We start from the raw sequence: 13256 nt of genomic DNA on the forward strand, positions 1-13256 counted from the left end.
AGATCATGACCTGAGCTAGAAGTCAGGATGCTCAACCCACTGAGCCACCCAAGCGCCCCAGGCTTTTTTGTTGTTGTTCTCGATTGAAAACTTTTACAAGTGAAGCAGGTAAGGAAACATTTTTCATTGGATGGTTGTTTTTATAAAGTTAACAGCACTTAGACCAAGTGACAGAACATACTCCAAAAGCCCTCCCAGTCCAAATTCCCCAAAGGGTAACCACAATCTAGATTTATGACACCATAGTTTTGCTGTTTTTGACCTTTATATACACACAATCATTGACTACATTCTTTGCACCCCGATTTCTTTTACTTAACTTTGCGAGACTCATCCATATGGCTGTGTGCCACTGTAGGACATTTGTTCTCAGGGCTCTATTACACTCTCATTGAGTGACTATACCATGTACTTATCCATTCTTCTTTCAATGACATTTGGATTATTCCCAGTTTTGAAGCTATTAGGAACACTGCTGAGATGAACACTTTGGTACCTGGGTTTTTTTTTTGGTGAACATGTATATGCATTTATGTCGAAATACCTTGCAATGAAACTGTTGGGTCATAGGCTAGGCCTAGGTTCTGTTTTAATAAATACTGCTAAATAGTTTCCCCAAGTGATTGCACCCAATTTATCAATGTATACTCCCCTGGACAGTGTATGAGTTCCTGATTCCTCACCCTCCCTCCCACTACTGACATTCCCTCTTTGTTCTCTTTTCCTCCACCTTCATTTTAACCCTTCTGGTGGGTGTGCAGTGGTCTCTCAAGCAGTTTTAATCTGGGGTCCCCTGAGGAGCAACTCAGCTGCACACTTTTTCACGCGTTTATTGTGCATTAGGACGGTCTATTTTGAGAAGGGCAGTGTAGATCTGTAAAAAAAACCCAAAAGCCAAAAAAACCACCTTGTCACTGTTGCCTCGCCTCTTTACTAAAGGCCAAACCACCATGAGGAGGCTCCAAATAATTCCAGGTTAGGTTAGGGGAAGAATAATCTCTCTAAAACTTTTGTGTATCTGTCTCTTGGCCCCTCCCCTCCCCTGGGGAGCACCCACAAAAAGGCAGCAGGGGACGACCTTTATTTATTACTCCTAACCCCCAAACTCTGAAGAGTCCTTTCTGGGAGGCGGCAAGGTAGACAGTTGGACTTCCCATCAGAAGACAGCTAATGGGGCCAAAAGAACTACCAGGAATTGCCGCCCCCCCCCCCACCCCGCCTTCTCGGCAAGCACTCAGGCCCGCCCCGCAGGGATATCTGGGGGCATCATCTCCGGGGCGAGGGGGCGGTGAGGGGGAACCGGTATCTCTTAAAGCAGAAATGTTAACACCCTGTTAACGGCGACATTGAGGATGGCGGGGCCCAGCGCCGTTTCCCCGTAAAGGGTCGCCCCTGCTGCCTCCGTCCGAAGACGCGGGATGGGGCTTGCGGCGGAGGCCCGGGCTGGTCAGTTTGATGCGGAGGTGAGAAGCAGGGCTGAGGCCGGCCAGGCTGGGGCTCGGGAGCGGGGCCCCTGCGCCGCCCGCGGGGGGAAGCATGCGTCTTCCTTCCGGAGGGATCCGGATAAACGAGTCACGTTTTACTACCACATCAACGGATCCGTCCAAAAAGAATCCTTAGCATTTGGTAGCAGCGCGGGCGTCCTAACGGCCGCTCAGCGAGCGCGGCGGAAGCGCGGTGGCGCCGTCGCCGTCGCTGCCACTCCCGGGCGCGGCGGCCTGGGACCAGCGGGAAAGCGTGGCGGGCCCTGAAGACGGGCGGTTGAGCCGAGCCGCAGGGCCCAACTGCAGTTGCCGGGTCCGGGTGGTGGGCGCGCTGCGCTGTCCCAGTGGCCCTGCCCCCGTGACCGGCAGGTGGGAGGACCGGCCCGCGAGCTGGGACCAGGTGAAGGTGGGTGGTGACCCAGAGTTGGGGTGGGCTGAGGGAGAAGGGGTCCTGCGGCTCTGCAGAAACTGGCAAGTCGTCTCAGAGCATTGGAAAGAATACTGATTATTTCCTGAGCGCCTATTATGTCCCAGTCCCTGCTCTAAGTGCTAGGAAGCCTACCGGGAACCAGGTAGGAACAATGGCCCTGGCCTCCTGGAGCTTATATTCTAATGAAGGGACAGACACGAAAACACAGAGAGACGATGATAAATCTTATGAAGAAAATGCACAGTGAGGAATGGGGAGGGGACTGGTGTATTAACCTGGGCGAGGGAGAAGGGGTCGCATGTCAAGTCAGAGGATGGTGATGGGGTGGGTCTGGGAATTCTTTTCCAAGGAAGTGTCTTGACCAGAGACCAGAAAGAAGTGAGGAAGCCTCCAAGAATGATTCACGCTGAGGGGACTGTGTTGACCTTGAACGGTGTCTACCAGGAGTTTAATTGCTACGCAGATTAGCTTTGTAGGTGAAATCTGGAATTTTCTTAGAAAATTATGGGTCATCCATTCATTTAGTGCTTTATTCCTTAAGTGTGAGAGAAGGAGAGTAAGGCCTGGTACCCTTGGCAATACACTCTTAATAATTTTGTTCCAGTGGAATGCATAGACTAAATTTAGAACTTCCATTTGTTTTCCGGAAGAGATCACCTGAATGAATTTTGTTTGCGTTCCTCTGTTTTGGTTTTGTTCCCACTTCCTCCCCTGCGCCCCATTCCCCAAAAGAGATAAGTAGCAAAGGGAAAGGAGAGAGAAGAGGCTGGGGTAAGAAGTCTGAAGAGCAAAATGGAAAGGAGAAGTCACAAGAAGGCTGTGGGAGAGTCAAGGGAATGATCTGTCCTAATTCTCTGCCTCCTAAGCTCAGGAAATACTGGTGCTCCAACATCCCAGCCAATCCCCACAACTATACACAGGAGAGGAGGGAACAGACTCAGACATGAGTCAACCGCAGCTCACTAGAGCAGTTTAGGCCAAAGGTGGCTCATTTCAAATATTTTACATTAAATGGCAAAATAAGCCACGTTAAATCAAGGAATTTTGTAACAGCAAGATTACCTAACCCCCGCTTATTTTGCTGATGGAGAAACTGCTGGTTGGTGACAGAGCAATGACTCAAAATGTAGAGGTTCCATTTTTACCACATCCACCTCTGTCCCTTTTCTCTCCCCTGGAACCCTTAACTTGATAAAATTCTTCCCACTGGCTGCCGAACGAGTGGCAAGAGCTTTGTGTGAAGACCCCAGAGTGGAGTTCATCTAACACATCGTTAGAATCACATGAGGTTTCACTTTCTTCCACAAATATTTATTGGTATGCCCGATGGCCAGCGGGCTAAGTCATACTTTTAGCTCTCAAGGAGTTTTAAGTCGATAGAGCGAATGAATAACTAGCCAATTGCAATTTACAGGAAGCAGTACCTTGAAGAGGAAGTGGAGGGAGAGTCAATTCTTAGTGTAGCAGAGAGATGGAGAGCAGCAAACAGGATGTGAGTATTGAGAATGTATTTCAGATTGGTGTCCAACTGTTTTGTCGTGGTTATGTTAATACCGATCATCTCCCTAAACTTTTGTTGTCTTGATCATGTATGACATACCCGAGTGGTGGTGGGAGAGTCGATTGCAGCCCATAGACTTGGTCCGTTCCCACATCCTCTCTACTCACAATGAGCATTTGCCACTTGGGGTGTTTTGTGCTTTGATGTCACCGAGAACAATTAGAAGGACAAAATATCCGTTTCAGCATTGTAATGGCAAATAGGCCTTGGTAAAATTATACGCAAGCGGTCTTAGAGGAATGTCCTTGCAAAGAGCTGTGGCTGTGTAGATGTGAAGACTGATACGATATATGAACGTACAATAATAAGAACTCTTCTTATAGAGCAGGCTCTAGAGTGTAACTGAAGCCTGTCAGTTACAAAGCATCGCGGTAAAATTCCCCAAAAAGGTACTAAGTCACGTTTGACCTTTTGGAATGAGATGGGGGTAGGGTAGACATCATTTGGTGGCTAAAATTACATACTGCCTGAAGTGAGTGGTTTACCGCGTGTGATCACGTCTAGAAAGACTTTAAATAAGGTCGCTTCTGGGAATTCTTTGGTACCTTGCATGGCTGGCGTTTCAACCTGCCAGATTTTCTCCTGAACTTTTTAATAGTCTCGCTAAGGGAAGAAAACCTGGGGAAGCAATTGCTCTTCCTTAGCATACTTTCCAAAAGATGGACATTTTGGAAAATTTTTAAAGTCAACCCATTTTATTTTTTTTTATTTTTTATTTTTTAATGTTGATTTATTTTTGACAGAGAGAGAGACAGAGCATGAGCGGGGGAGGAGCAGAGAGAGAGGGAGACACAGAATCCAAAGCAGGCTCCAGGCTCTGAGCTGTCAGCACAGAGCCCGACATGGGGCTCGAACCCACAGACCGCGAGATCATGACCTGAGCTGAAGTCGGACGCTCAACCGACTAAGCCACCCAGGCACCCCAGTCAACCCATTTTAAAAGATTATGCATTTATATGACAATTATTAAGACTATCTTTTTAAGTTTATTTTTATTTATTTTGAGAGAGAGAGAGAGAGCGAGCAAGTGGGAGAGGGGCAGAGAGAGAGGGAGACAGAATCCCAAACAGGCTCTGTGCTACCAGCACAGAGCCCAGTGGGGGGCTTGAACCCACGAACTGAGAGATCATGACCTGAGCCGAAGTCGAGCTGGACCCTTAACCGACTGAGCCACCCAGAGGTCCCTGTTAGGACTATTTTAGAAAGACATTAGAGGAAGCTCTGTAAGAGCAAGATATGAAACACAGAAATTAGAGTGATTATTTTTTTTAATTATTTTTAAAAACCTCTATACCTATCAAGAGCAAAGCCAGTGTGCCCCTGCCATCCCAGACCCCTACCCAGCTCCCCCTGCCACGTATTTATTTAATTTAATAATTAGATTTGACTCCTTACTTTGTTTTCGATTTCAAAAATCACAGGACTGTCTACCTCTGTTAATTGTGGGCTTCTACTTATGCTGACCTTGTCATTATTAACATACCATATATCATGGGGACGCCTGGGTGGCTCAGTTGGTTAAGCGTCCGACTTCGGCTCAGGTCCTGATCTCACGGTTCATGGGCTCAAGCCCCGTGTCGGGCTCTGTGCTGACAGTTCAGAGCCTGGAGCCTGCTTCCGATTCTGTGTCTCCCCCTCTCACTGCCCCTCACCTGCTTGTGCTCCGTCTCTCAATAATAAATAAACGTTAAAAAAAAATTTAAAAAGATACCATATATCATGGTTGTTGTTTTAATTTAAAAGAAGTACATGCCCACAGAACCTTGCAACAATACAGAAATCAAAGGACAAAGTCTCTTAAATTTTGGTGGTAAATAAGGATAAGCAAAGGTTTAGATGGTTGTTTGTGTTGTTACTGGCATTAAAAACAGTGACTTTTCTTTTGACGTGGTCATTTTGACATAGCCAGATATAAATGGCTCTGAAAGTTTGTCCTATTTCATATCTATTAGCTACACTACAGTTAGCTCTTTGCATGACATCTGTCTTTGCCAATTATTGTGACAATTAAATTAGATCATATGTTCTAAGCTCTCGGCAAGGCATTGGGCTATGGAGGGAAACATCCAGTTCTTCCCTACTATGATTGTCTCCTGTGGGTCTCATTACTACTCACATAAAACACTTCAGTTCTGGTCACATGTGTAGAGGTTTTTCCTCACACCCAGCAATTTTCTGTGACACCACTTGGTTGTCCTACAGTTTAATTCAGTGCGGACACTATACCTGGAGATAGTGTCAGATTCTACAGGTTAGGGACTCAGTCCCATTAGACCTCCCCATCACACACCACACACACACACACACACACACACACACACACACACACACACACACTTCAGAAACCAGTTGCAAGCCCTGGTTATACCTGTACTTTTTTTTTTTTAATGTTTATTTATTTTTGAGAGAGAGAGAGAGAGAGACAAGAGTGCGAGCAGGGGAGGAGCAGAGAGAGAGGGAGACACAAAATCCAAAGCAGGCTCCAGGCTGTCAGCACAGAGCTCGACGCGGCACTCGAACTCACGAACCATGAGATCATGACCTGAGCTGAAGTCCGACTCAACCAGCTGAGCCACCCAGGCGCCCCTATACCTGTACTTCTGGCCAGTTGACTGTAGATCAGAATTCTAATGTGCCCCTCTTTGGGTTTGACTAATTTTCTGGAGCAGCTCACAGAAGTCAGGGAAACACTTGTGTTTACCAGTTTATTAAAGAATATGATAAAGGATACAGATGAACAGTCAGATGAAAAGATACATAGGGCAGGTCTGGGGAGTTCCTGAGCGTAGGAGTTTCTATCCCCCTGGAATTGGGGTGAGTCACCCTCCCAGTGGACATGTATTCACCAGCCCGAAAGCTCTCTGAACCCCCTACTATGGGGATTGTGTGGAGCTTCCTCACGTAGGTGTGATCAATTATTAACTCCATTTCTAGCCCCTCTCCCTGCTCTGGAGGGTGAGGGGGTAGGGCTGAAAATTCCAAGCTTTTAACCATGGCTTGGTCTTTCTGGTGACCAGCCCCCATCCGGAATCCACTCATTAACCTGAAGAGTCACCTCTTTAGAACAAAGGATGTTCCGAGTGCTCTCATCACTTAGGAATTTATAAGGGTTTTAAGATCTCCGTGTCAGGGACAGGGTCAAAGACAAATATTAGAACAATAGATGCTCGCAATGTTCTTATCACCTGGGAAATCACAAAGGTTTTAGGAACTCTGTGCCAGGAACTGGGCGTGTAGGAAATATTAAATAATTGGGAACTTGCCGTTATTTAAATACATTGATTTGTGGGGCAGATGTTATTATCTAGAGATAAGTTTTCTAGGTCACACAACTAGACAACTAGAGCATGCTACAGCTGGCCTATGATCGGTGTCTTTATACCATAACTCTCTTTCTTTCCTTTTGTTTTACATTGTTCTAGTAGACAGATCAAGAGGTTCAGAATTCAAAAGCAATTAGGAGAAACCAATCACAGTGTTAAAAAGATAACCTACATTATTATTCACCCACTGGGTTTTAGTTTAGGCTCAAGAGGAGATCGAGAAGGAATATGGAGTTAGAAAACTAAACCTAGGGGCTCCTGGGTGGCTCAGGCGGTTGAGTAACCGACTCCTGATTTCAGCTCAGGTCATGATCTCATGGGTTTGTGAGTTCGAGCCCCACGTTGGGCTCCGCGCTGACAGCGAGGAGCCTGCTTGGGATTCTCTCTGGGTCCCTTTCTCTCTGTTCCTCCCCCGCTTGTGCTCGCTCGCGCTCTCTCTCTCCAAAATAAATAAATAAACTTAAAAAACAAAACAAAACCTAAATCTAAAGACTGTCAAACATCCTTGCCCTCTAGCCCTATGTAACTCTTCAGCTTATTATGTTAGGAAATACCGTGGAGGTATGGAGGTACATAAACATCACTTATACAAACTATGATGGGAATCAGATATATAGTTCTTTTTTTTTTTTCATGTTTATTTGTTTATTTTACGAGAGAGAGAATGCAAGCAGGGGAGGGGCAGAGAGAGAGGGAGAGGGAGAATCTAAGGCAGGCTCCACACTGTCAGCACAGAACCCGATGCAGGCTCAGTCGTCAGACACTTAACCGACTGAGCCACCCAGGCACCCGGGAAGTGATACATTCTGTAAGGGAAAATGAGCAAGGGCACCTGGGTGGTTCAGTCGGTTACGTGTTGGACTTGAGCTCAGCGGTTCGTGAGTTCGAGCCCCAAGTGGGGCTCTGTGCTGACAACTCAGAGCCTGGAGCTTGCTTCTGATTCTGTGTCTCCCTCTCTCTCTGCCCCTCCCCTGCTCATGCTCTCTCTCTCTCTCTCTCTCTCTCTCTCTCTCTCTCTCTTTCTCAAAAATAAATACACATTCAGAATTTTAAAACAAATTAAAAGAAAGCAAGGTAAAGACATAGATGTTGGAATAGGAGGGTAGGGTTGCATATTCTAAATACTGTGGTCAGGGAAGGGCTGTCCAGCATGAATTCGAGCAGAAACCAGAAGGACAATAAGGAGCGAACCATGAGAAGATCTGAAGAAAGCGTTTCAGATAGAGGGAAGACTAGATGTAAAGGTCCTGGAGTAAAAAGGCTTAGCAGATTAGAGTGGGGGGGTCCATAAAGTTTTTGTAAAGAGCCAGATAGCAAATATTTTAGGCTTCGTAGGCCCTTTGTCTCTGTTACAACTATTCAACTCTGCTGTCATATGTTAAAGCAGCCAGAGACATTATATAAACAAACACTGCAAGGTTGTGTTATAATGAAACTTTGTCCTTATAAATCTTTTTTTTTAAATTTTTTTCATGTTTATATATTTTTGAGAGAGAGAGACTGAGCGTGAGTGGGGGAGGGGCGGGGGGGCGGGGAGGACGCAGAATCCGAAGCGGGCTCCAGGCTCTGAGCTGTCAGCACAGAGCCCGATGCGGGGCTCGAACTTACGAACTGTGAAATCATGACCTGAGCCAAAGTTGGACACTTAGCTAACTGAGCCACCCAGGTGCCCCAGCAAGAATTTTTTTTTCAATGTTTATTTATTTATTTGGAGAGAGACAGCACGAGCAGAGAAGGGGCAGAGAGAAAATCCCAAGCAGGCTCCGGGCTGAGCGTGGAGCCCAATGCAGGGGTCAGTCTCACAACCTTGAGATCATGACATGAGCTGAAATCAAGAGCTGGATGCTTAACTGACTGAGCCACCCAGGTGCCCCCAAAAGGCAAGAATTTTTTAAAATGAACATCTTGAGAACCATCTCCCTGCTTGCGAAATAGAATCTTACAGGTAATGTAAGAGTCTCCTCTGGCTTCTTACCATGCTAGACGTCTCCATGTTTCTGAATTTTTGTCTGTCTAAGTGAAAGTCTTATTAAGAGATATGATGGTATGGATATAGTAGAAAGGGAAAATTTGATGATATAAGGGAAATAACTTTCAGGTCAGAATTCTTGAGTAAGGTAAGAGGGAAAAGGATCGAGGTCTCTAGCTGAGAGGCCGGCCTCACCAGATGGGAGCAGGAGACACAAGCATTTCAACGGGGGGGGGGGGTGGGGGGTGGGGGGGTGGTGCTGAGTGTTTGGATTCAGACACGGTCAAGTTAGTAGACTTCGTAGTGAAGTAGAAAGATGAGGAATTTCTCGTCTCCGGTTTTCAGTGAAATTAGAAAGGAGATCATCATTTGAAGAGTGAGGAAAAGGTGTGAACTTGTTTTCTTACAGAGTAGGGAGTGAACTGATTTCAGACAAGAAGGCTTTGTGGGGCGCCTGGGTGGCTCAGTTGGTTAAGTGTCCGGACTGGATTTTGGCTCAGGTCATGATCTCATGGTCTGTGAGTTTCAGGCCGGAGTCTGGCTCTGCTCTGGCAGCACGGAGCCTGCTGGGGATTCTCTCTGTCTCTCTGCCCCTCCGCTGCTCGTGTTCTCTCTCTCTCTCTCTCTCAAAATAAATAAGCTTAAAAAAAGAAAGCTTTGCAGAGCAGTGCTGAGAGCCCACTTAAGATCATCACCTAATCTAAATTAATCCCCTAAGCAGGGTTGTGGATTTTCCCCCAGCCATTTGTTCAGTTAGTGAGTGCAAGCAAGCAGAGTAAGTAGAGTAAGGGCTGGGATCTTACCAAGGAATACAACGGGAGGGGAAGGAGTGCCAGAGTCGCAGGTGGTGCAAAGGAGCCTGTGGAGGGACGAATGAAACGATTCAAGCTGGGTGATGTCAGAAATAAAAACAGAAAAGTGCTCATCAGTGAAGAGTTGATGGAGTCGATGGCTTAGAGATCCTACTTGTATTACGAATTGTTAGGGGCGCCTGGGTGGCTCAGTCGGTTAAGCATCCAACTTCAGCTCAGGTCATGATCTCACACTCTGTGAGTTCGAGCCCCGTGTCAGGCTCTTTGCTGACAGCTCAGACCCTGGAACCATCTTCAGATTCTGTGTCTCCCTCTCTCTCTGCCCCTCCCCTGCTCATACTCTGTCTCTCTCTGTCTGAAAAATAAATTAAAAAAAAAAAAATTAAAAAATTTTGGGGGCGCCTGGATGGCTCAGTTGGTTGAGCATCCGACTTCAGCTCAGGTCATGATCTCACGGTTTGTGGGTTCGAGCCCTGCGTCGGGCTCTGTGCGGACAGCGTGGAGCCTGGAGCCTGTTTTGGATTCTGTGTCTCTCTCTCTCTCTGTTCCTCCCCTGCTCTCACTGTCTCTCTCTGTCTCAAAAATAAATAAAATTAAAAAAAAAAAAAAAGAATGCAGAGGAGGTGATGGACAGTGTGAGATGCAAGAAAGAGGTTTTGGAAGGAATACGTCTATCATTAATGGCCAGGCCTGGGGTGTCACCATGGGATTAAGTGACTGAGGTGGGTTGGAAAATAAAATGACTGGAAATGAGTAGACAAGGAACTGAGAGCCCAGCACATTGTTTCCAGGGATGACAGAGTGCCTAGGAATGATGATGGTAGGAGGGGTGTAACCAAGAGAGTGAATCAGGTTTTAAAATGTCCAGGGAATGAGGGGAAGTAAGCCAGGAGATCAGCAGATGATTACAGTATCCTGATGGCATGTACCTCAAAGGATCCGAGTCTTGAGAAACTAGATGATGAGAAGTAGTTTGGAAGCGACACTGTGGAGCTTCGTTAAGAATTACAAATGAAATGCTAACCCGGGCCGTAGTACTTTGACGGGAGTGAGAAACTCTGACTCGAGAGTTCAGAAAGGGGCTCATGGAAAAATGGCATTTACGGGGGACTTTGAAAGGTGAAATGAATTTTGAGAGAAATCGTTTTGGAAAGATATCGCCAGCCAGAGAAAATATTATTACGAAAGAAGAGGGAGTGAACACCGACTGTTCCGCCCACGACTGGTGTTTCTGCCTTCGGGCCTGTTGCCGTGTTGTTAACTGCGGTAGGGTGTCAATAGGCCACTAGGTGGCAGTGCATATCCTTGAGGATGTACAGTCCTCCTTGGGACTGTGGGTTTTTGTGAAGGCTGGAAATGAAAAGCTAGCCCCAGCACTGCCGAGGGGAGGCAAGTGATGTGTGGATTGGTGTATTTAGTAAGGCTTCAAAGTGTTGTCACGGTCTTAGCATTAAAGGGGCAAAGCCGTCAAGAGAATAAACTTGAGAACATTTAGGCAAAAGATCAGGAAGAAGATGAAAGGAAGCGGTCTCCAGACAAAGGTATGATGTGTCAGAAGTAAAGGCCGCACTTTCTTATACCATATACACAAAAATAAACTCAGTGAATGAAAGACCTGAATGTGGAAACTGAAGCCATAAAAACTTCTAGAGAAGAGCATAAGCAGTCATGTCTTTGACATCAGTCAGCCTTAGCAACATTTTCCTAGATCCGTCTCCTCCGGCAAGGGGAACCAAAGCAAAAATAAACTCTCGGGACTACACCAAAACAAAAAGATTTTCACAGAGAAGAAAATCACCAACAAAACGAGAAGGCAACCTACTGACTGGGAGAGGATGTTTGCAAATGGAGATGTGGTGTCTATATACAATGAAATAGTACTCTGCCGTAAGAAAGATCTTGCCATTTGCGAAAACACGGTTGGACCTAGTGGGTATTATGCTAAGTGAAATAAGTCAGACAGAGACAAACAAATACCAAATGATTTCACTTCTACGTGGAACCTAAAACACAAATGAACACACAAACAAAGCGAAAGTGGACACACAGCGACAGAGAACACACTTCCGGTTGCCAGAAGGGAGGAGAGCACGAGGATGGGCAAAACGGGTGAGGGAGAGTGGGAGGGACAGGCTTCCAGTGATGGAATGAATCCATCATGGGGATGAAAGGCACAGCTTGGGGAATAGAGTCAACGGTATGATAACAGTGTCATATGGTGACAGATGAACTTCACTTCCTATGGTGAGTGTAGCTTGTCATTCAGACTTGTGGAATCACTTTGTTGTATACCTGAAACTAATGTAACACTATGTGTCAACTCTACTTAAAAAAGAAAAAAAAAAGAAGTAAAGTCCCAAAGAAGGAAGCACAGAGAAGGGAAGAGACTTGCGGACCTGTGGTAACAGGGCGGGAAGTGGGTACCAGAGCAATACTGAAAGACAGAAACAGTGGTCTCCTCCTCCTCCTAATTTTTTTTTTTTTTTTACTACTTACAATTTGGAGCAGTTTTGAAAAACTACATACCCTTCTTACACATTTTTAAGTTAATAGCTAAGAAAAATTTTCTATGTTTAAATAGCTTCCGGGGATTAATTTTTCTGCTGTCTAGTATATGAAATACGTGCTTTCAGGGCCAATGCTGGACTTTCCAGTGCCTTTGTGCAAATTTGGAAATGAATTCCCTGGGGAAAAAAAAAGAATGGGCAGATTTTCTAGGGATGGGGCCCTGTGCAAAGAAAAAAGGCGCATCCCCTGTTGGCCAAGGAGCAGGGCCTGGCCAGCGGGATGCAGACTATATTTCAGCCTCTACTTACCCCAGGAAACTGCACAACTAGGTTTCACCCTCCACCTGCCGCTCAGCCACACAGCTATCCACACGGCCTTGTAGATTTTTTTGGCGTATAAAAACCTTTGCAGAAATACAGACTAAATGGAAAAGCCAGGAAGCCCATTCACACTTATGTTCTGTCAGAAAAAGTCTTAAGTTGTTTCATTTCAAATAAAAATGCTAATTTATATCCCTGTGTCAACCATCATACTTAGTTCTAAGACAGACAGATGCTGTGGAACTTTGCTTCGGGTTTCTTTGCCAGTTGCTGCTTCTAAAACGTTAGCACGCTTAAGACTCACTTGGAAGAGTCACTTGTTAATACAAATTTCGTGGTCCCACCCTACTGGCATTCTGAGACCCGGCAGGTCTAGGGAGGAGCTGGACATTTGCTTGTCTACCAAGCTCCCAGGAGATGCCCATGCGGTCCCTCCATGGATGATCACACTTTGAATAACACTGGATGAAATAAGGCATTGGCTGCTTTAATATTTCCCGTCAATGCCATAATGACTGTCAAAGTGCTGTCCCTGAGGAGCGATGTGCTCTCAGATTTTGCCTGTTGCACCACTGTAAAAATTTAAGATAGGTTAGAGATTAGCTTTTCTCTTGCCGAGTAGGTGAAAGTAGTGACAAGTGGGAAAGAAAAAAGAGCAAACCTTTTTTTTTTTAAGTTTATGTATTTATTTTGAGAGAGAGAGACAGAGAGAGCCTGTGTGTGAGCAGGGGAGGGGCATAAAGAGAGGGAGAGACAGAATACAAAGCAGGCTCCATGCTGTCAGCATAGAGCCCAACTCGAGGCTCAAACCCATGAACCATGAGCTCATGACCCGAGCCGAAGTCAGAT

At 45.9% G+C, this 13256-nt stretch overlaps 1 protein-coding gene across 5 annotated transcripts in view; it reads left to right on the forward strand.

Annotated features, from left to right (window-relative positions):
* The first annotated feature begins 1298 nt into the window (after positions 1-1298).
* Positions 1299-13256, forward strand: part of SLC2A3 (solute carrier family 2 member 3) — an 87796-nt gene continuing 75838 nt past the window's right edge. The window contains exons 1-2 of one of the 5 annotated variants that reach the window (XM_027074201.2): positions 1327-1463; positions 3329-3406. In XM_027074201.2, coding sequence (XP_026930002.1) covers positions 3386-3406 — 21 coding nt within the window. In that variant the 5' untranslated portion in view covers positions 1327-1463; positions 3329-3385. Of the gene's footprint in view, positions 1464-1551; positions 1891-3328; positions 3407-13256 lie in introns of those variants that run through there. The other 4 variants (XM_027074202.2, XM_027074203.2, XM_015061338.3 and 1 more) reach the window with 4 other exon arrangements.

The sequence above is a fragment of the Acinonyx jubatus genome, chromosome B4 (genome assembly GCF_027475565.1).
Source record: "Acinonyx jubatus isolate Ajub_Pintada_27869175 chromosome B4, VMU_Ajub_asm_v1.0, whole genome shotgun sequence".
Taxonomy (NCBI): domain Eukaryota; kingdom Metazoa; phylum Chordata; class Mammalia; order Carnivora; family Felidae; genus Acinonyx; species Acinonyx jubatus.